The 23,318-nt window shown below is 42.3% G+C and overlaps 2 protein-coding genes and 1 long non-coding RNA gene across 3 annotated transcripts in view; 2 read left to right on the top strand and 1 right to left on the bottom strand.

The window, feature by feature from the left end:
- Window positions 1-675: 675 nt before the first annotated feature.
- Window positions 676-5,414, top strand: LOC111606615. Its single transcript, XR_002752151.1, has 3 exons — window positions 676-708; window positions 2,804-2,850; window positions 2,974-5,414. It is a non-coding gene; the product is annotated as an uncharacterized LOC111606615 (long non-coding RNA).
- A 94-nt stretch (window positions 5,415-5,508) lies between these two features.
- On the bottom strand, window positions 5,509-11,784 carry sult6b1 (sulfotransferase family 6B member 1). Its single transcript, XM_023327009.1, has 7 exons — window positions 11,467-11,784; window positions 8,346-8,458; window positions 7,561-7,650; window positions 7,268-7,394; window positions 6,412-6,506; window positions 6,174-6,330; window positions 5,509-6,074 (listed from the first exon to the last, which is right to left on the bottom strand). The coding sequence occupies exons 1-7, from the start codon at window positions 11,660-11,662 to the stop codon at window positions 5,947-5,949; spliced, it is 906 nt and encodes a 301-aa protein (XP_023182777.1). The 5' UTR covers window positions 11,663-11,784; the 3' UTR covers window positions 5,509-5,946.
- Window positions 11,785-14,253: 2,469 nt separating this feature from the next.
- Window positions 14,254-23,318, top strand: part of slc30a6 (solute carrier family 30 member 6) — a 51,106-nt gene continuing 42,041 nt past the window's right edge. Inside the window, exons 1-4 of the mRNA XM_023327443.1 lie at window positions 14,254-14,462; window positions 15,418-15,464; window positions 16,597-16,683; window positions 22,763-22,847. Coding sequence (XP_023183211.1) covers window positions 14,279-14,462; window positions 15,418-15,464; window positions 16,597-16,683; window positions 22,763-22,847 — 403 coding nt within the window. The 5' untranslated portion in view covers window positions 14,254-14,278. The remainder of the gene's footprint in view (window positions 14,463-15,417; window positions 15,465-16,596; window positions 16,684-22,762; window positions 22,848-23,318) is intronic.

The following is a 23,318-nucleotide window of genomic DNA, read 5'->3' as shown; positions in this document are numbered from 1 at the left end:
ACCCCACCTCTTGCCCGGAACGTTAGCTGGAGAGGCAGCAGCACCTCCTGACCCCACTAGGGACAAGGTGTTAGAAAATGGATGGATGATACTTACTAATTCTTATCTACCTTTATTTTTCCTTATGAAATTTCCAGTTCAGACTTCGGGTGTTAGGATCTGTGTTTTTCTATGTATTTATTCTGAGTCTCCATGTTGTCCTGTCTTCCCCTTGATTGTTCCCAGGTCTGTCTTGTTCCCTGATTACCTCCTGTGTATTTAATGTCACCTGTGTCTCTGTGTCTTTGTCGGGTCCTAGTTGTTTGTTGTCGTATGTGCGAGCTGTTGCACTGTTGTCCTTCGTTTCACCAGTTGCTACTGGCGTTGAGCCCTGGCTTCAGCTCAGCCGTGCTGCCTGGGATTGTGGATTTTGTACTCCTGGTTTTCTTCATTAAATCCTTATTTTCTAACATCTACCTGGGTCCTCTGCCTCTGCCTCACCACCACTCACCACATTTCATGACTTCAGGTTCTCCCTCTGTTGTGTGTCTGCAGATTGTCAGGTTGTCTGATCTCAGAGGAAGGCTGTGCTTCTCTGGCCTCAGCTTTGACCTTTAACCCCTCCCATCTGAGAGAGTTGGACCTGAGCTACAATCATCCAGGAGACTCAGGAGTGAAGCTGCTGTCGGCTGGACTGAAGGATCCAAAGTGGAGACTGGAAACTCTCAGGTATGGAGGACAGAGAGTCTAACAGGAAACAGATCCCAACACCTCAGTGAGCCTCTGGCTGGATTTACATGATGATGATTTAATGTGTTAAATCTTCTCAAGCCAATTTGCAGACCAATCAATTAATCAAGTTTCTTTGTATAGTATCAGTAATACGATAGTTCAGTGTGATTTATATAATAAAAACACAAAGAAACGTTACATTTTTCAAAGTGCTGTCATTACACATCAAAATGTTGATTCATGTTTCATTTATTGTGGCACAAAATCAACTTTAACCAGCAGGTTTTACTCTAGAATCACAGGATCTCAGTGTTTCAGCTGTTTTACAGTTTTCTGGAAGTTTGTTCCAGATTTGTGTTGCATAGAAGCTGAATGCTGCTTTTCCTCATTTGGTTCTGGATGCAGAGCAGAACCAGAACCAGAACCTGAGAGGTCTGGAAGGTTGATACAACAGCAGCAGATCTTTAATGTATTGTGGTTCTGAGCCATTCAGTGATTTATAAACTAACATCAGTATTTTAAAGTTTATTCTCTGAGCTACAGGGATCCAGTGGAGGGACAGTAGAACTGGTCTGTTGTGCTCTAACTTCCTGGTTTTAGTCAGAACTCCAGCAGCAGCGTTCTGGATCAGCTGCAGCTGGAGGATTTTTTTAAGGCGGACCTTTGAAGATGCTGTTGCAGTAATAAATGCAGCAGTTGAGTTTCTCTGGATCTGGCTGAGACATTAGTCCTCTAATCCTGGAAATGTTCTCTTGGTGATAGAAGGCCGACTTTACTGTCTTTATGTGGCTCTGAAGGTTCAGGTCAGAGGTCATCACTACTACCAGATTTCTGATCTCTAGTTTCCAATTGTAGTAAATGAAGTTGTGCATTTACTCTAGATCTATAACTCTAGATTGTGCCTCTTTACGTCCAAAGATAAAAACTTCAGTTTTGTTTCTGTTCAGCTGGAGAACGTTTTGTCATCCACACATTGAGTTCTGTTGCAGAACCAACTGTCCTTCCTACATCACTGCAGTTTGTAATTGTCATGGTGGAGTTAACTGTCTTAGCCCACATGCAGAATACTACAGGAGATCATAGAATCAGTTAAAGATGTTTATTATAACAAGGGTGGATAATGAGGAATAGAGGGGAGGAAATCCTCAGGATGGACCCACGGAACAGTCGGCTCACTACGAGACAGTCAAAGGAGATGATGAGTTCAGGGAAAAATGGGAAGAGGAAGTGATCGACGGAGCAGGGCTGATCTTACTTGTGAGGCAGACGGCCAATCCAGGGAAGGGGTTCGACTGAGGAGTCGGGGCTTACGTAGGCTGACAGTCCGTGTTCCAGGAAGCAGAGGCTACAGCCGTAGCGGATCTGCACGGAGGTGGGTAGACGTGGGGGGGAGGACGGACAGGTAAGAGCGGGAGCACCAGGAGACCGAAGAGCGAAGACCACCAGCGGGGAAGGAGTCCAGGACCATCAGCGATCGACGGAGGAAGTGAGAGTGGACTCGGGCAACCAGCGGGTAAGACCCGCGGCGTCGCGAGGAGGAGGTTTCCAGAAATCACCAGTGTAGATCGTCTGTGGAGGATCTTGAGCGTCACAGGAAGATAAACCTTGAAGGCAGGAAAGACAGCGAACAAATTACTCAGGACGATCTACGAGGAAGGCTCAGAGAAGGAAAATTCTTTAGGAGGCTCAGAGGTACCGGAACTGGCTAACACTCAAGCAAAGAGGTGCTGGCGGTCATCTCCTCTTGTACTTCCAGTAGGATGAGGTAATTGGGTTCAGGTGAGCTGAGCCGCAACAGGCTCTCCCAGGTAAAACAAAGAGTCTTGATGCCTCCTGGTGGACACACCTAGATGCAACAAGGAAACCCCAAAACACCCCGATCCCTGACAGTAATGTTTCCATCATCATCCTCATCATCATCATCATCATCATCATCATCATCATCAGCTCTCAGCTGTTTCTTTTTCTCTAGATCTTTACAACAAGTGTCCAGATGTTGGACTGTCTCAGTGAAGACAATGTGTGTTAGAGATGTAATGTCCATGTTTGCTGCTGATAGAGTCTGATGGTCTGACCCTCCTCCTCCTTTCAGGGTGGAGCCTGATGGAGTCCGATGGTTGACACCAGGTCTGAGGAAATGTAAGTGTGTTTTTCATCTGATTCATGACAACAAAGCAGCTTCATTCAACCATCTTCAAACATAATCAAAGATCAATAAATGATCAATAACTGCAGCTGGTTTGTGTTTGTTCTCTCCATCAGATTCCTGTCAACTCACCATCGACACAAACACAATGAGCAGATTACTGAAACTGTCTGAAGACAACAGGAAGTTGACGCGTGTGAAGATGTTTCAGCCATATTCTGTTCATCCAGACAGATTTGAGTTTTATCACAATGTCCTGTGTGAAACTGGTCTGACTGGTCGCTGTTACTGGGAGGTTGAGTGGAGTGGAGCTGTTGATATAGCAGTGAGTTACAGAAGAATCAGGAGGAATGGAGGCAGTAGAGCCTGTGTGTTTGGAGAGAATGATCATTCCTGGTGTCTGATTTACACTGATGATGAAAGATACTTTATCAGGCACAATAACATACGAATTCGTCTCCCCTCCTCCTGTTTCTCTCACAGAGTAGGTGTGTATGTGGACTGTCCTGCTGGCATTCTGTCCTTCTACAAAGTTTCCTCTGACTCTCTGACCCACATCTACACCTATAAAACCACATTCACTGAACCTCTCTATGCTGGGTTTGGGCTCTTTCTCCCTGGTTCTTCACTGGTTCTGAAGAACTAGAATTTCTTGTATCAGAGAATTTCTCTCTGTTAAAGTTAAAGTCAAGTTTATTGACAAGACATTTCAAAGTTCTTTTCCCCATAATAACATAATACAGTTTTAAATGATGAAACATTAAATGTTGTCAGATATCAAAATAATGAAGCAAACATGCATCCAATATATTGATCAATGTTACAATTATTATGAATCAAACACAACTTAAACAGGGTTTGTTACTCCTTTGTTTTGTTTGTATTACATGTCCATCCACTAGGGGGCGCTGTTTCTCCTGGAGGCCTGGTTGCATCCTGCATGTTTTATTCCCTCCCTGGTTTTAGTAACAACCTTTCAGCAGGTCAAAGTTCTTCTTTGGCCTCTAATGATCCATCGTTGGATCCAGGTGAGTTAAACCAGGGAGAGACTAGAACCTGCAGGATGCCGGCCCTCAGGGGCCACTTTGGGCTCCACTGGTCTAAATGATGCTGGAATGACCAGATTAAGGCTCCAAGCAGGAACGAACCATTTCATGCAGATCCAGGGAAGTTCAGTGAAAATATAGATGTGCTTTTTGCTCTGGGAGGTAACATTTAATTTTTACTGCTATAAACTATTTTAGAAAACACAGTATGAATAATTTTGCAATTGACAGGGCCCCAATTTTTTAAAATTTCTATAAAAAAAAGGCCTATTTTGTGGGGCCCCGTCGGTCAGGGGCCCTTGGAATTGTCCTAACTTCCCCCCCTATACGCAGCCCTGATTATGGGCCTGATCAGTAGTTTATTGTGTCGACAGATTAAATTAGAGTAACTAAGAATAAAATAATTTAAACCGTGAGTGAAAATGAGCAGGAGATTGTAAAATCACAAACCTGATGAGGCCGACCCGCGAGCCAAAGGTTTAAAATGTGGATTTGCTCTCAGTGTTGCTGCTTCATGATGTTCTTTAATGTTTGTGGATCCAAGAAGTTTCACAGGTTCTGCCCAGAATGAGTTCAAGGATTTTTGAGGCTCCATCTGTACATGGAGAAACTTTATGATGGATTTTTACCTTGATGAAGAAAACATGGATCAACCCAGGAAAGGTCTTTCCATGTGATCCGACCCTCTGTCTCTCTCTGACTCCTGGCAAATTTATTACATTCAGAAAATCACTCAGCCAGTTTTAGGGAAGGATAATTATCTGTTCAACTTATCTACTTCTGTCTATTTGCTTGATTTTATTTTATTTTATGTTACTGTTTGCTGTAGCTGCTAAACTCTGCAGATTAACATCAACATCTTGCTGGAAGTTGTGGAAATGTAATTTTTGAGATTGTTCCCTGTAAGATTTCTTCATGGTTTTAAATTGATTGATGTTCTCAACAAAATTACCAGAAGTTTTGATCAATAAAGTTAAAAACCCAAATTTTTGAAGTCTATTTTTTCCAGTTTCTAAAACCATTCAACCCAGTTCTAACTGTATAAGAGGAGAAAATGAGATGCTGCCGTGTTTCAAAGCAGCACTTTCTGCAGCCTGCAGTGATTTTATGTTCTAGAGTTTACTCTCTGAGAGGCAGCAGCTCTTAGAAACAAAGATCTGATCTTTTCCACGACCTTTGGAGAGATTCAGCTTTTGTTTTAGACCAGCTGCTATGAAATAAATGCTTTTCTAGGATAATTTCACATTTTCTGGCCTCATTCTGGATCTTCCTCCTCAGACAATAAATGTTTCCCCCAACAGATTGAAGCCACTCTTCATGCAGCCATCTTGGTGTTTATATTTGCTGTCATTTTAAAGTTATTGTACAAAATCAATTCAGTCCAGATTTTCTGCCAAATATAAATGAGGCTCAGTTCTGCTAATATTCTATTTATGAACAAAATCACTGTTTTGGATTAGAGATAAAATATCAACAATTTCAAATGTTGCTTTTTATGAAATTTTGTTTCATGTGGCATTAAAGTATTTTTTCACGATGATTTAAATTTAATCCTTGATGGGAATTATCCAAGAAACATAAAAATAAAAAACAGTGAGAAGAAAATCCAACAAAATCTTGTTTAATATTTAAAGGTACTAGAAGGACAAAATGAAATATAATATTTTTTGATGAATTGAATAAATTTGTGTTATATTTCATTTCTATTAAACTTCTTTCAGCTGATATGTATCTTTGTTGGTCCTTCACTGATGTTCACATCATATTTCATTTCTTTCTGTTTATCATAAGTTGCTTAAATTGATTAAAAACATCAAACTTCATTTTTAATATCTGCAGTGAAACAAAATTGATTATAACCAAATTATTCCGTCTTATTTTTATATCTTCCTTCTTCTGTTGAGCTGTGGGAGTTTCGCCCTGAGCTCAGTCTGTCAGGCAGAACCGACGCTCCACCTGTGTTCAGACTGAAGGTGTTGATTCATCTCTCCTCCTCCATCGTTCCCTTCTTCTTCTTCTTCTTCTTCTTCCCGTCTCTGTTTCCTACTGACAGTGACGCTGGTAGTCCAGCTTTGCTCCCAGTTTTGTTCCTGCCAGGTGTTTGTTGAAAGCTTCGTCCATTTCTCGGCTCTGTTCTGGACTGAAATGGTTCCTCCAGTCTCCAACCTCACCTGCACAGGGAGGAGATTGAATCGATCATTTTAGAGGGGAAAGAACTCATTTTTACTCCAGACTCTGTTGGAAGATAAAATGATTTTATTGTTGGTGACCTTTCCTGAAGATGACGTTTCCCATGTTGCCGTGGGAGTTGGCTGAACTCTCCTTCATGGCGTTAAAGGTGCTGGCCGCTGCCACCTGCTGCACCTGAGCCTCCGTCAGGCTGAAGCCGACGAAGCCGGAGATCTGCCGGATCCCTGCGCCGAGATCCTGCAGGACAGGAAACGTGGTCTGAGAGCAGATTTCCATTTCAGCCACCAAACGGAGAGATTGAGGAATCGGAGGACTGACCTGCTTCAGGTCCTCATAGGTCACCACCAAGACGTTGGGGTCGTCCATCCTCTGGTTCCAGGCCAAGGCGTGGTCAAAGTACGAGCCCCAGGCAACTACACACACAAATATCACTTATTCATGGTTTCTGTGGAATATGGGCATCATTTATAACTGGTTACATGGCAACCAGTGAAACCAGTAACATGAGGAATTATTGGAAAGGTTTGACCCAGAAACCAGAATCCAATCAGCAGACTGATCAATGTTTGAACAGTTTATTATGTTATCTAAGGAGCTTTGATGCCATAAATTGGACCCGCTTTAATAAACAGCAGAACTTTATATTCCAGGCTGTAAGAAACAGAATCTATAATATAAATCACTGATCTCATTCATTTACATGGAAACATATAAAATACCTCTGAGTGTTTCTGCAAAGATCACTGAGTAAAGCTGGACAGGAACCTGTTCAATTTACTGGAGTAACTTTTTAATAATTAGATATTTATAGCAGTAATTTTACTGCACTAAACTTTTTACTCTGTCATTTCAAAGTAAAACGACTTTTACTTCAGTAAATTTCTGGGTTTTTCACCCTCCTCTAGTTTTTATCATCATTCTGTTGTAGAAATTAGATTCAATTTTTCCATGAAAAAACTGAAAAATGGCCAAAACCTGCTTTGAAAGCTACATTTATTTTTAAAGCTCCAGTTGTTTTTTTTAATCTGCAGACACCTGACCTCCTGCATTGCTGCCAAATGTTTTATGTTTTCTGCAACATAAAACCCGTTTAGTTTCTTCTGCTCCTGTTTCTCCGGTTTGTAACGTTTTCTCTCTCTGCAGGGTTAGGGTCACCCTGCTGGTTCCCACTCACCGTCTCCTTTCATGAACTGGGAGAAGAAAGAATCCCAGGACTCCACAGACGGCAGAACCGGGTTGTTGTTGCAGAAATGATAGTAGGAAACCAAAGTGTCCTTTGGGTTCCTGAAGACCACCACCGTCTGGAGAAACGACATGATCATTAAAACTGCTTCTCTGAACCTGGAGCTGATCGAACTGCAGGTTTCCTCTGAGCTCCTGTCGTACTTCGTGTCATACAGAGAATATTCATCAAGAATAAAACCCAACTGTTGTTTAAATGCAGTTTGCAGCAGATTCAGGATGTACCTTTGTTTTCTTCTCCTTGAAGGAGGACGGCATGATGTCTGGATGAAGGTGAGTTCCCAGAAACCTCGGAGACGGAGCTTCAACCACGGCCTGAAAAACAGGCAGAGAATAAATGTAACATCCAGAATATTTTCTGTCTGATTTAATCCTGGTTCCTCTTTGGTCACTAAGTCTGGTCTCAGTCTGAATCTGAGAGTTCAGACTGAGATTTTATTTTTCTTGTTAAGAAGTCACCATGTTATAGATCTGCTTGTTTTAGTTTTTTCTTTTCAACATTTCTCATAGATGAAGAACGTTTAGATTTTCCATCCAGCAGATGTTTGTTTTCTCCAACGTTGGTTTGCAGGTCCAGGAGAAAACCAGACATCATTTATTATTTTTAAAATATTCAGGTATTTTAACTTCAGTGATAATTTGATTAATTGAGCAGTTTGACATTTACATCCTCTGAGATCATCATCAGTCTGACTGGATTAGTTCGTTTCTCTGCAGCAGGTGACAGAAATAATCTGGATTATTTAAAGTTTGGACACAGTTACCAGCTTCACCCCGACACAATAACAATCCTCCTGTTCTCCACCAGCACAGTTTGACCTTTCACCTCCTGCTGTGCCGCAGCCTGTCTGAACTGGGACAGCGGTCTGGTTGTTACTAACGTCTGAACTCTGATAAGAAGCTCAGTATCACTACATGTGACCACAAAGTACAAACAGATAAATGTAAAGTTTAAACATCTTAGTGTTTAAAGGAAACATTCTGACAAAAACTTTTTCTCATTTTAACACCTTCAAGACTTCTGGGCCAAAGAACTCGATCAGCGGAGGCATCTTGGATTCATTCTTCATCTGGGTGGCTTCTGCAATGATCTTCTTCATGACTCCAACCATCCAGTTAAATCCTGGACACAGCAGGAGGTACATGATTCATTAAAGAGGCATGCAGGAACCAGAACATCTTCGTTTAAACTTAATTTAGTTTAAATTGTCCAGTTTGTCCCAACATGACTTCCAGGAACAGTCTGAGTGTCTCTCTTCTGTCCCATCTGGGTTTCCATAGCGACCGCCTGCAGGACTGAGGGACGTAAAGATGAATATCTTTGTGGCGGCGCGCCCTGCAGCATTCCTCTGAGGGAGATTATCTCAACTGTCTTCATGGCTGTCGTGCAAAAAGTTTCCTCCAGAATAAACATTTCAGAGAAAACAGAACTCGTCACATTCCTGGAGTTCATTCAGAAACGTGACGCTTCGCCGCATGAATAATCTGCTGTCTGTGTTTCAACGACAGATTAAAGCTCAAACACCAACAGGGTCTAAACTGTCATTAATCTTCACTTCAATTAAAGAAACATTATAATTATAATTATAAATGTTGTTATTATTGTGAGTCATGTCAAACATTTAGAATAATATAAACATTAAAGATCAGTTGTTTCTGTTCTGACTGAATAAATTCTGAGTATCTGAGTTTATTAACTTTATTATTTTCACTTCTGGTTGTTTCATCAACACAAAAACAAACTTTCATCATGTTGTTTAGTTTTTTCATTCATGAATTAATTTAAACATTTTTTCACATTAAGTCAAGATAAAATGTTGATACTTTTCTTTTTAAAATGTTATTGTCAGGTTCTGTGTTTTTCTGTGTTTATTTAGAGTTTTCTGTGTCTTTAAGTCTCCTCGTTGTCCTGTCCTCCCCTTGGTTGCTCCCAGGTGTGTCTCGTTTCTGTCATCACCCTCCCTGTATTTAACTCCACCTGTGTTCCTTGTTCCTCGTTGGGTCCTTGTCGTTGTCAATGTCTATGTTGTGTCAGTTCCTTGTCAACCTGCGTGCTGCTGGTTGTTTGGACTGTGATTTTCTTAATTAAATTTCATTATTCATCATACCTGGGTCCGCTGCGTCTGCCTCACCGAACCACTTCATGACAGTTATGGAATATTTTTATTTGAGCCGTAATGGGAGCTGAGCTGCTGTTCATAACTTTGGGTTTGGTTCGGATTAGAGTGAAATAAATCATTTAATCATCAGGTTAAACTCTCTGCAGGTGAATAATAAAAGCTTTTAATGTTTGTTCTGAATGAATGTACAATAATGAGGGATTAGATGGACAAACCTCCAGGTCCGGTTAGTTTGGGTCGTTTATCAAACTGACATCTGAATAGAAATGAAACTTCACACTAATTTACACTTTTTGTCCTGTTTTAATAAGTTTAGTTCTTTGAAAAGATGCAGAAAAATATAGAATAAAACAGTAAATTAAGTGAATTAAATCATAAACCAACAATCTATAATATAAATATATTTCTAATACAGCTTACAGGAAAATACAAACTGTAGTTTAAAATATATCATTATTGATCATAATGAACAACCAGTTTTATTTTGTAGAAATCAGATTTGAACATTTTTGTTTTATCTGATATCATTGCTGGTTTAACATTTACTCACTTTTTGTCAATTTTTATGAAAGAAAAGTTTCTTGTTTGCAGATTTCAGTTTATTGTTTATGAGTTAATATTTGTTCAGGTCACAGATGGAGGGTTTTATTATTTAAATTACTTTAACAGAAGATGTTGACTTTGCAGGTGTTTTTATTAAAGTCGTGGTTCTGAGTCATCAGCCTCAGTTTTTAATCTCAGTTGATCCTCATCAGCTGTGTGAAATTAAATGATCTTCAGTCTGGAAATGTTTTTAAATATTTAAATTATCATCAATATAAATCATATATGGATGCTTAAAGGAACAGACTCACAATTATACGACAGGAAAGTCATGATGCAGAGAAATCCCTGATCATCCGTCCATTAATCTCTAATAAGACACTAAAGAACATGTTTTCCTTTCCTACTGGGGCTACTGGGGCTACTGGAGCTACTGGGGCTACTGGGGCTACTGGAGCTACTGGGGCTACTGGGGCTACTAGGGCTACTGGAGCTACTGGGGCTACTGGAGCTACTGGGGCTACTGGGGCTACTGGAGCTACTGGGGCTACTGGGGCTACTGGGGCTACTAGGGCTACTGGAGCTACTAGGGCTACTGGAGCTACTGGAGCTACTAGAGCTACTGGAGCTACTGGGGCTACTGGGGCTACTGGACAGCAGCCACAGCTGCAGGCTGACATGATAAATGAATTTCAGCCTCTGCTGACCTGGAGGAAGGAATCATTTCCCTGGAAACATTCACAGTAAGGTTTCAGCCCACAGGTGATAAACAGAAAGCTAACAGCTAACAGCTAACAGAGATGGAAAAAAGTCAGATTTTGGTTTCATTTTCCTGCTGTGTGAATTTAACCTAAAAATCTTTGCTAGATATTCTGGAAGTGCAGAAAACTTTTCCTCTCTGCTCTAAACTCCTCAGTTCGTCCCAGTCTGACCTTCAGGAGCATCAGCTCTGGGCGTTCAGCCAGGAAAGGTTTTCCTTCCAGCCTTTTCACCTCCAGGTGTGTCGCCAACATTCACAACAGCAGCAGCCATGAGAAACATGGACAGAGGTCAGAGGTCAGAGTACACAGACGTGATCTGCTCCATTTGCATTTTCCTTTTCTCTGACAGGAACCCAGTGAGTAAACCTGTAGAGCAGGTTGGCTGCAGCAGAGCAGCTTTACTTCCTGTTCTTTGTATTCAGCTTCTCATTCATTAAACTGAGACGGATCAGAACCAGAACCAGAACCAGATCAGAGGAAACACTGTTTAAATCTGCAACACCAAACCAAACTGTTGCTTCCAGAAAAGTTTCATCAGAAACTCCAGTGAAGATTCTTCCTAAAAGAACAAATATCTGACTAAATGTTCATTTTGGTGTTTTATGATTGAAATGATTCTGTGCTGTAACTAAGCATGAAACAAATTAAAGCAACACGAATGAAGCAAAGTTTGAAATGTGATTGGAGGAAGTTTTTCTGCCACTCACCACATTTAGGATAAGCCACCAGCATGATGTCGTCGTCTCTGGCCTTCAGGCCGTCCAGACACTTCAAATGTTCCTCCGGACACATGAGGGTCGGGTACAGAACCCCGTTGTGTCTGTACAGCTTGTCCTCGTCGCTCATGACCTTTGCCCTCTCCAGCCGGGCCTGCATCCTGTCGCCGAGCGGGTTGCTGCTCATCCTGCTGAGGGAATCTACAGATCTGGAGCCGCTGCAAAGTGCAGGAGATCAGAGAGAAGAGCAACAGGAAAAACTGCTCCGTGTTCAGACTGCGGAGCGCCGAGGGAGAGAGAGGAGGAGGAGCAGGAGGAGGAGGAGGAGGAGCAGGAGGAGGAGCTGGAGGGAGAGAGAGGAGGAGGAGCAGGAGGAGGAGGAGCTGGAGGAGGAAGAGCTGGAGGAGGAAGAGCTGGAGGAGGAAGAGCTGGAGGAGGAGGAGGAGCAGGAGGAGGAGCAGGAGGAGGAGACTGGAAGCACCTCCTCTCTGCCTCTCTTACGCACATGCAGGAAAAGCTGCAGCTTCATGGTCAGAGCTGCGTTAGGGTCAGTGATGGATCACGTTTCCCCGTCTCTCATCCAGCAGATCGGAGAGGTCAAGAGGTCACTGGAGAGAAAGTTGAACTGAAAGTTGCTGTTTGTTCTCATCTGCAGCCCAGATGTTTATTTCTGTTTCCTGACCTGGAGGAGAAGGAATGAACCCAAACTGGCTGCTGGTTCTGGTTCTGCTTTTACACACAGAGCTGTGAAGCTGATGGGCGTCCGGCACCGTCAGTCATTCAGAACATTTACAGTAAAATAAAATCAATCAGAAAATAAAATCAATCAGAAAATAAAATCAATCAGAAAATAAAATCAGACTCTGGATCAGTTTCTTCCCTCTCGACAGGAAGTCATCCGCTCCACTTCCTGTCACAAACCAACTGAAAGTCATGACTGTAGGTACCGATGGTCCGACTTTAAGCTTCTTTTATGAATTTATCTGAAGATGGATTTATAACAGCAGTGGTTTTATACATGAGGTCATGAGAAGGTCATGAGAAGGTCATGAGAAGGTCATGAGAAGGTCGTGGCTTCAGCCGAGTTTGAAGACAAAATTCAATAAAGTTCAAATTATTATTTAGATTCTCAAGAAAAAAAAGAAAGAAAAGATCAATGAGGGAACAACTGGAGCCAGGAACCATCCAACCATACATCCAACCATACATCCAACCATACATCCAACCATTTGTTTTATTCATATTTTTCTACATGTATATAAACTTTTCAATGTTTTTTCCTGTGGATGTTTTTGCTCTCAGCTTTAAATATTCGTCTCCACTTCAGTTGTTGCTTCAGTCAGAAATGCAGCATGAAGCTCCGTCTCTATTTTTTCTGGACCTTCTTCCAGTTTTGCTCAGACTGCAGCAGAATGACATCCTGCACATTGTTGCTCTGAAAGGCATTTTAAGCTCAGTGACCGTCTTTCTGTCGTCTCTTGTCCAGGACGGGACGGTCAGGAATGTCGGCTGCAGCCTTCAGCTCTGAGTTTCTCTGTCCTCCAGGATTCAGATCCATCCTTCTAACTGTTCACGGTTTGTTTCACCTCTCTGGTTTCTCTCCATTCCCAGACCTCCATCATTCTCTCCTTCTCTCCTCCCCCCGCCCGCTCAGTGTCTCCTGTTTTCATGTCCGGGTCGGTTGCTTGGTGCTGCTCGGTTCAGGGGCCTCACTGTGTCACTTAACAAAGTGCTGCAGACAAAAATCCCTTTCTAGCGCTGAGGGAATGAGGACTGACATGAAATGAGCTCTGACTGCATCAAGATGAACTAAATCAGACTTTCTTTCTCAAAACATATTTTTACTTTTCTCACTTAAACACTTAAATTAGACTTTTCTAAACTGTAATTTAACAGAAACCTTCATCAAACCTGATAGTTTGGTTTCTGTTTTGTGGGTTCATCTCTCGGATCGGTCCAGATTATTTGCCTTTCTTCCTCTTTGATTGACTGAATGAGAAAAGTCTCTTTCAGTTTGACTCCTGAAGGAACGAGTGGAAACGAAATCAGACTTAGAGCTAAAATGTTTTTATCCAAACACTTTAAAACGAGGTTGGATTCTTTTATTTCAGGGTTTTAGTTTCAGGTCTGCAGTTCTGTGAAGGTCTCATCACAGCAATTCAATTAGGACTTTAACTAGGCCATTACAGCACCCTGGTTAGTTTATTTTTTTGATTGCAGGTTTGCTGCTGTTTTCAGGATCATTATTCTGTTTAGACCAAAATCCAGCTGTCTGACAGCTGGACTCACATTTTTTGTTTTTTCTGTATTTTTTTCCAGGGTTTTTTGTTTGGAAAAATCATTTATGATTTTTTGTTTGCTCCTGTCAAAACTCTAAGCAGATGTTCACACTGAAGAGGAACAGACATTTTGCTTTTAGCTGTTCCTCTTTATACTGTTGGGCTGAAGCATCAACATGGACCTTCTTTTTTTCTCTCTATGATAATCTATTGGTACATATAATGGATGGTGGTGAACATTTTCAAATGAATATATTTTTTATAATTCAATTTTTTATTATTATTTTGTGTTGTTTACAGTTAATCTCTGTTATTAAAGCTGGTTTCATCAGGAGCCAGTCTGTATTAATGTAAGAATTTGTTATAATCCTAATCTTTTTTATTTATTGTTTTACTATCGATGACAAATTTAAACACTCAGGTGTTACTAGGAAATGGCCAGTAGGGGGCGGCAGTAAACCCGGAACTGCGTTCACTACGCTCCACGAACAGGAAGAAGAAGACGGTGGAGGCGGAAGTCCAAGATGGCGATGGACGGGATGATGTCCACGTCTCCGGGTCTGTCTTACCAAACTGCGGGGGATTTTTATCCCAGAAAGTTCGGTTCGAAGCCGGACGTGGTTCCGTCCGGGGTGACGGAGCGGAAGGTGGTTCCGCTGGATAAACCGGATATGGTGTCGGTGGACGTCATCAACATCAAGGAACCAGGTTTGTTATGCTAGCTGTGCTAACAGCTAACAGCTGGTTCTGCTGTGTGGTTCTGAAGATCCAGTCAGCTTTAAATCTGGGTTCAACAGCAACATGGAGCTTCAGGTTCCGTCTGCTGCTCATCGGAACCTCAGCAGTCTGGGTCCGGGTCCGGGTCCGGTTCTGGTCCGTTTTGACCCGCTCAGCTTCTCATTCAGATGATTAAATCCGGGTTACAGTCCAACACGTCCAGGTCCATGTCCTCCTGATCTCCGTTCATTCGGTGAAATGATTTTTACCGTTTATAGCAAAGCTTTGGGTGACGGTGGGAAGGAAAAGTTACTCAGGAACAGAACCAGCAGCGGGAACAGAACCGAGCACACATCCATAAACCAGCCTGGTACCGACCGGGAATCAAACCCATGACCTCGGTTTATGTTGCACCTCCTCCAGCAACAGAGCAACCAGAACCTGGTTTGCATATTTAAATCCATTAAAAAGGCAAATAAACAATTTATTTCTTTTTTATGTAACAAAATCAACGTTTTATTTCCTAAAAGTCAGAAAAGTTTTTCCTTTAGTGAATGTTTGATCATTTGTAGCAAAGATCAAAAATCCTTCCTGTGAAAAGTTCAGACCTGCTGGACTGTGTTGTTGTTAAGGCAACATTTCAGTCTCTTTACTCCAGTTATTAATCAATCACTAAATTAGTTGGTGATTTTTTCAATTATTGATTAATCACAATTAATCCGATTAATCGTTTCAGCCCTGAGACAGTCATGGACCTCTAAAGCTCTCAGTAGTGATTTATATAGATTTATTATAAACAAACTATTTGTAAGTTTTCAGTATTTATGTAGAAAACTTACCGTTTTGATGAAGGTTCCTCATCATCAGCTTTAAACCTGAGTTAATGTCTGAGTAAAGAACCAGCTGTTTCTGTTTCCATGGTGACTGAAGATGTTTGTCTCCTCAGATGTTCCTCTGCACAGGAAGAAGCACGAACACGACGCCTCCGTCCTGGTAGGTCCCAGAAACACCGACACACACACAGAGGTTTTAAAACTCACCTTTTCTTCCTCTTCCTGCTCAATTTCAACATTTTTCACGGCTCAAATAAAATGTCAAAGTTCCTCCAACGTCTGAGCAGAAGTAGAACATTTCTGTAACGTTTTGAAGAAAATCTTTTAATTGTTTCCAGTCTGTTAACTAGATTAATGCAGAGATTTCATCTGGACTCTTTCTGCTTCACCTGAACTGATTATTAGTGATTAAAGTTATTTTATTCTCTCTACTTGCACAAAAACATCAGGATTAGTAAACATTTGTTTTGACAACTTGTCCATTTATGGATTTTCAAAGGTTTATACATAAAGCCTCCATCCTCAGTTCAAGATGGAAATGGATTTTTCTTTAAATTTTAACTTAACAGTAAATAAAGCCACAAACATTCAGCAGCTGTTAGTTAAAAAGTGACCAGGACACAACGACACATTAAAGCTGGAAAAATGAACCTTAAATGAGCTTTTTGGTGAAGCTGAGACAGTTTATATTTGTTTTCTGGATAAAAGTAGAAACTAACCAAGTCTAGAAAACTTCACAGCAGAGTTTGTAGGTAAAGAGAAAAAAAAAAGTTTCATAAAAGTAGCAAAAAATCATATTTTTGAATTAATTGAACTTGACAATTTTCACAAAGTTTGGACATTTCTGGTCTGGACTGTTCAGGGATGATCTGATGAATCTGTTTTAAGATGGAAATAAGTGAATATTTGGTCTCTTGAATTTAAAGAAAATTAATCTGAAAAGTTTTAGTTGATGCATTTAATTCACATGTCATACAAAGATGCACCACTTGGTGGCAGTGTTGGCCAGTCTTTGGCTTTTAGCTGAAATGATTGTCTCTCCACCTTCCTGTTGAACCTAATAATACCACCTTAAAAACCAAAGATAATACCGCCTTTAAAAATAGACTGTAGCCTTGTTGCTCTGTGGTTTGATCAAACGGATTTATTGATTATTAATAATCACTCAACCTGTTTTATTCAGCTTTCAGGTTGTAGAAAATCCTTCAAACATTAACTATAGTCAGTGAGTGTGATGTGATTATTTTACATCTGATCTCCTCATGTTTTGCTTTCCTCCGTTCGGCCTGCAGGGGACGATCCATCCCTTCAGGAAGACGCACAGATCCGTGATCGGGAAGCTCCTGCAGGAGTTCCGGCTGGTTTCCTCGGACAGACGGGTAGGCAGCGTTTGGTTTTAGTTTTTCCGCCTCTAATCTTCGTCCCGTTCCATTCAGGGTGAAGGCATCAGGGGAATCCTTGCTCTGTAATCCCGTTATGCAGTAAGCCTGTTAGGAGCTGGATCTGAGTCATGGAGGCAGAGCCGAACACCTCAGCTAATCCTGTTTTCCCACTCGGTCACCATGCTGATGTTTACTCCTCTTTTATTCTCATTGTTTTGGTTTTCACTGCCTGCTAGGAACCAGGAATCCTGACTGAACCCTGGATCTGCTGCCAGACGTTAAAGTCTGCAGCTTCTGAACTGCAGATGTTCAAGTCTGGATCCAGACGGGAGATTCAGGGAAAATACATGACATTAGTGGTGAAAATCAAGTATAATCAGAGCAAGTTTTGGCTAAAAACAGTAAAATAAGAATAAGTCAGTACAGTATGAATAAACATGAGCAATAATGAGAGACGCGCAAAAGAGGAGGATCATTTAAAAATACACAGGATGAGTTTATTTCTGCATAGAAACAGCAACAAGCGATAATAGATTAAAAAATATTGTTCAGATCCCAGCAGGGATGTAAAGAGGTGGAGATTGTTGGCAGCAGTGATGGGAGGAAGGATCTGTGTTGACGCTCCTTAGTGCAGCCAGGATGCAGCAGGTGAATCCTGGAAGCAGCAGGTGAATCCAGGAAGCAGCAGGTGAATCCAGGAAGCCGTTCGGTTCTCTGGGTTTTGTTGCTGAGCAGCAGATCAGAGATGTGAGTTTCCACTGATTGTGTTTCTGTTTGATCAGAAAAGGTTGATGGAAACTCAAAATAACTTCCTTAAGTTTACTAAACAGTTCATTCACTTGTTAGAGATGGTTTTTGTTTTTTCTGAAAACAGTGAAAGAGCTGAAGGGGAGATTGGGAACAGCAGAGTAAATCCAGACGAAACGAACGTTTCCACTTTCTGGTGGGTCTGTGCCTTACCAGAGGCACCAAACTGATGGATTTCTAAATCTGATCTTCCATCTTGGAGAGGAGAACGCTCCGTGTTTCTTCTCCATGTTTCTGCCTCCAGCCTCTACTTCCTGTTTATTACGGCCATGTGATGAAATGAGGCTCTGCTGGTCGATTCAGTCCAAACGAAAACGCAGCAAATTCACATTTTCTTTCTAGAAACAATTTGAAAGTTTGCCCTGAATTTCCATGGAAACATTTAATAGAAACGTAGCCAGCAAGTCGACCATCAGGCCTTCCTGTGAGATCCCAGCATGGACAGCATCACTGTTCAGTCACAGGTTTGGTCTCATCGTTCGTATTGTTGTGGATTTTAAGGCTTTTTGACAGATTAGTTACTTTAATTTCTTAGATTAAAAATCAAAAACAAGTTGTGATGGTGGATTGAAGGGATGCGGCTCATCCTGCCGCGTTTTCCTCCCAGTTTACCTGAATCTGATCCCAGTAAACAAAGAGGAAAATAAGTGGAGCACAGGAAACATAAAAGGATCGCAGACTTTCTGTTTATCTCTCTGTTATTGTATATTAATCCACTTTGAGCTCACACCAGTCGGAGTGGATTAAAGGAGGTCTTCCTACCTGGGATTGGATTACAGCGTGTCCAACACGGATCAGAACCGATCACAACTTTCCTGTCAACAACCGTCTGGGTGTTTCTGACAACAAGCTGAGGACAAGCTGGGCTCTAAACAGGAGGAAGACGAAGAAAGTTAAAAAAATCACTTTTTTTGTGAAATTCAGGAAATTATTCAAAATTTTGTCGTTTCCATCAACTTTTAAAAGTGCAAACAAAACAAAGGAAGCGCGGTTAGTGATGGTGAAGCAGCAAAGGATTGTGGGATGTGTTCGTGAAACAGGGAAGTGATGTCAGCACTGCGTTCGTTTTCCCAGGATTCAATAATCAATAAATCAATTAATCACATGATAAAACAAACTGATTAATTTACATTTTCCTGATTTATCATATTTCTCTTGGATGATAAAAGTTTTGATTCTGGTGTTTCAGAATAAATTTTATTTGTTGTTTTATTGATTTTGGATATTTAAACTGTCTTCCAGTTTTAGTGTTAAATGTTTGTTACAATTTAAAGTTTATTGATCTTTGAGGATGAGTTCTTGCATTATTATTGTTACCGTTATGTTACTGGAGATGATCTCAAACTACAATATTATCCTTTACCAGAGGAAAACGGGGTCAGAGGTCAGCCGCTTTGTGCTGCTGCTGACAGAACCCGAGCAGGAATCCAGGTTCCGGGTCAGAACCTCCTCTGATCCGGTTCCGTGCTCCGTCACCGGATCGTTGCATAAGCCGAGTTGTTTCAGGGGAACAAGGCTTCCCTGGAGAAACGGGTCGGACCTCTTCAGGTTTCGGTTCAAGGCCGTCTCCCTCATGAGTCACGCCGCCAGTCGTCACGGCAACACGCTGGCATCAGAAGGAGGCTGCAGTTAGCGCCGCTGTTCCTCCTGTGGACAGAGGGGGGCAGCAGCGCGCCGGGCCGCGGCGACCCAGCGGCCCCCAGGGGCGGCGTGGATGTGAAAGCGGGCTGATAATGTTTTGGGCTGAACGTCGTCTTAGTGTTTGCACACACACACACACACACACACACACACACACACACACACACACACACACACACACTGCAGGTCTCCCGTTCTGCCGCTGCCTGCTGCTGTCATAACACGGCGCACCACAGTAATTGTAGATTTCACAGCACTCGGCTCGCCTCGCCGCCGCTTATGAGTCCAACACAAAGTGACAGGCCAGGACACACACACACTCCCTACACACACACACACCCTACACACACACACACCGTGCCCTTCTTCCGTTTCTTCTGTCTGACACAAACACAGAGGGCGACTCGCTGCGGCTTTTTCATTGAAAATTCTGCTGAATTTTACAAACAGAGCAGAACAGTGCTGAATGGACTCAGAGTTCCCGTCCCGATCAGAAAAATCCAGCAGCACCGCCGGCCCGGCCCGGCTCGCCTCTAGAACCAGAGCAGGAAGTGGGGTCACCTTCATGCCTCAGGAGGCGATCGGAGGTCGATGCCGCTGTCTTCTCTTCCAACCAAAATACCTCCAGCTGCTGGAAAACCAACACCGCCTCCCAGAACCCGGGCCGGGTTTCAGCTGGACGGCAGAATGTTCTGCTAGCTGCCGCTCAGCATCAGAACCGTTCGGACTCAAACGGCTTTTAGGTTTATTTTGAAACTTTTAACAAAAATGTTTTGTAACATGAATCGATTTTAAACTCTTCGTTATTCTTCAATACATCAGATCACTTCATTCAGGTTTCCCTCTGAATACTCAGGTCTGAAGTTCAGTCGACCCGGTTCTACTGGAACCAGAACATCTGCTCCACCTCCAGCTGCTGTGGTTCTGAGTCAAACCAACCTGTTCCCCTCCTGGCCTGTGGGGGCGCTGCACCAAGAACCACTGAAGGAAACGACACAAAAACCTCTGAAGACACTGAGAGCAACTTCCTTCTTCACCAGATGGAAACAAGATGGAGGCGTCAGATTTTTCTCTTTAGTCTTTGGCTGAAGACCAGGAGCCATTTCTGCTGCTAGCGCTAGGCTAGCAGGTTAGCTTTAGTTGTATTTACCCAGAATGCCCTGCGCTGTAGTCCACTTCCTGCTTTTGCAGCGGTCTCTGGTCCGCTTGGCGTTCACATTCAAACAGAACCAGAGTTCACTTCAACCCAACTGAGGTTTGCTGGCGGGCCAGAGTTACACATCCACATCTCCCCAACCGAACCGGATTTTCTAGACAGACGGACTGGAGTTGGATTAGAGCGGCTGATCAGGGCTGGTGGGAATGCAGATTCCTCTCCATGTGGCTGCAAACGAAGCCCAACGGTTAATAGGAGGAGTTTGTTTTTCTCCAAACGTCTCTGCTGGATTCTCATCTGACCAGATTTCATTTGCTACTGAACTTCAGTTCAGATTCGGCTTTGCAGCCTGGAATATGAAGCTGCCATGTTCTTTGTAGAAAGAAAAAGTTTCTTCTTGAGTAATTTAGTCTTTTTCTAATTGTCTCATCATGAACTAACTGGGACCTAAAGAGATGTTTATCTGTGGATTGCTGAGATTCAGTGTAAATTTACCATGGCGCCCTCTCCTGGAGAAATGTGAGGTTAAATGAGGACAAAACTGGAGCTTAAGCAGAGAAAATGTGTGGATAAAATCAGGAGCATCAGAGTAAAACAAGAAATAAAAACCAGGAAAAAACTAAAATAAAACAAGGAAGAAACCAGGTTAAATGAAACCAAAATCAGAGATAAAAATCTGTTAAAAAGGAAAATAAAACCAGGAAGTAAGTCAGAACCAGTTGGTACGCTCCAGAGTTGCACAGACTCAAGAAAAAGTCAATTTACTAAAAACAGCACAAACTGAGCTGTAAGGAACAAAAAAATATAAAATTTAAGATAAAACCTTCTTTGTCCTTAAAGTCTGTTGTGTCCAGAATTCCTCTGGTTCCAGTTTTAGATTTACTTAGATTCTGTAAAAACCAACGAGGCTTGTTTTGTTGTCCACTTATTGATGGGTTAATGGAGGAACTATCCCTTCGTCTGTGGATGGAAACAGTTTTCCTGTCAGGCTGCCCTGCAGGTTGAACATATTTCAGGTTTAAACTGATCCAGCTGGACGCCGAGTCTTTAAATAAACCACTGAGTCGCTTCATGGCTGCGTTTTTCATTCCAGATCCCAGATTTCCGGGTCTTACAGCTGCTGACAGCTGCAGGTTTAGTGATCTGATGAGTGCGGAGTAAATCGGTAGATCCTGCAGATGCATGTTTTCCTGCACTGCTGCCGTTTCTAGTGTGACCTTCCCCTGGGCTGCAGCTACTGCTGCTGCTGCCGCCGCTGCTGCTGCTGCTGCTACTGCTGCTGCTGCTGCTGCAGCGGCCATGAACTGAGTCAGAGCGCAGCCGACATGTTCAGACACACACTCACCTCTCCTTCAGTCAGGATTCACCTAGACCTGCTGAGAGAGACCGACCGGACCGGACCGGACCGTGTCTAACCTGCAGCTCTGACCAGAACCGCTGGTTCTGCTGAGGTTCTTTGTAAAACTGCAGCTGAATGGATCTGAATGCTGCTTGATAATCACCATCTGTCCTGCTAAAAACAAATTCATTCTCGTTTTAAGGGTTTGATGTTTGAATCTGACTGAAAATAAAACTTTTATCTCCTCGTTATAAAAACTAAATCTTTGGTTCTGAAATGGAAAATTAGTAATGAGAGAAAGAAGAAGAGGAGCGTCGGTTTTCTGCTCCTTGCATAAAGTGAAGGTAAAGATAGTGAAGCTGGATTATTGGCTTACTCCAGTCTGAGCTGGGATTTCCCAGGACGGTTCGGTCCGTCCTAAAACGGACTTATTCTGATGCCTTTGCCATCCATCTGGACCAGAACCCTTAAATACTCTGTTCTCCATGGAGGTCCAAAACAGACCAGACTGGAAATCAGCACGAGGCTCAAAACCTTCATGCAAAACATTTGATTTGTTTTTATCGTGTCCCGTTGTTCACCGCGCCGCCCGATTACAAAAAACTGAATCCAATAGAAAAACATTTTAAAACAGATTTTTAACCAAACCGTTGAAAAGCTCTGAAGTTGTTTTTACATTTTTTTATGTCGAGTTTTAAAACAGTTTTTGGTTTAGAAAAGCTCATATTTTAATCTCGATATAGACACTTTACACATGCAGGAGTCCTTTTAAACTTTGAGTTTGAATAAAACAGTGATGCTGTGGGCTCCACTGGATAAACAGGAATCACCATGGCAACTGGTGACCTTCATTTCCTGGTATTAGATTTTCAAAATAAATTCAACAGCTACTAAAATAAAACTAACTCGTCTAACAGAAGGAAATATTTCTTCTTTTTGCTCCATATTGTGTATCATTTAAAATTTTCAAGGTTGAAAATGTTAACTTTGAATAGTTTTAACAAACGTTTTGACGTCTAATTGTATGTTTTCAGTTAAGATTGAGTTAAATCTTGTTGTTTTCTGGGTCCAACAGGCTGAAGTTTTGCTCCTCATGTTTCTCATTTCTTCTGTTTGTTTTCTGTCATTTTCAGTCGTGGAGGATCCTGCTGTTCGGAGCGCTCAACCTGCTGTGCACCGGCTGCCTGCTGCTGTGGTGCAGCTCCACCAACAGCATGGGTGAGCACAGCGACCCACACTGACCCACACTGATCCACACAGACCCACACAGACCCACACTGATCCACACTGATCCACTGTACAGCAACCAGCAGACAGACGTCTGACATACCGGCTCTGACAGAATCGTCCTCTTTGAGACGTTAACCGGCGCAGAAACCTGTCCACACACAGTAAACACAGATTGACAGCCTCACATCTAGATGTGTGTGTGTGTGTGTGTGTGTGTGTGTGTGTGTGTGTGTGTGTGTGTGTGTGTGTGTGTGTGTGTGTGTGTGTGCAGCTGTAAACACACACTGTGAACGGGTCTCAGGGCGCCGTCGCCTCACTGCGGGGTCCGGACCGATCCTTCTGCCTCTCAGCGGGGAAACGTTGCTGCTGTTCTGGTCGACTCAGTTAGACGGAGGCAGCAGCTCTTTTTACCTTCTATGATCTGAAGAAAATATCCGTTACATCGATGGAGAACACAAA

This window comes from Xiphophorus maculatus, chromosome 22 (assembly GCF_002775205.1).
Source record: "Xiphophorus maculatus strain JP 163 A chromosome 22, X_maculatus-5.0-male, whole genome shotgun sequence".
In the NCBI taxonomy this organism is placed as follows: Eukaryota; Metazoa; Chordata; class Actinopteri; order Cyprinodontiformes; family Poeciliidae; genus Xiphophorus; species Xiphophorus maculatus.
The sequence above is the reverse complement of the archived record's forward strand: the minus strand, read 5'-3'. Positions and strand labels throughout refer to the sequence as shown.

Bases quoted from the DNA above. Each gene is read 5' to 3' on its own strand.
- sult6b1 (XM_023327009.1), bottom strand. From the start codon at position 11,662: ATGAGCAGCAACCCGCTCGGCGACAGGATGCAGGCCCGGCTGGAGAGG. The intron at 8,459-11,466 runs GTGAGTGGCAGA...TGCTGTGTCCAG, and splicing joins GGTGGCTTATCCTAAATGTG to GATTTAACTGGATGGTTGGA. The intron at 6,507-7,267 runs GTGAGTGGGAAC...TTGTGTGTGTAG, and splicing joins CCAGTTCATGAAAGGAGACG to TTGCCTGGGGCTCGTACTTT.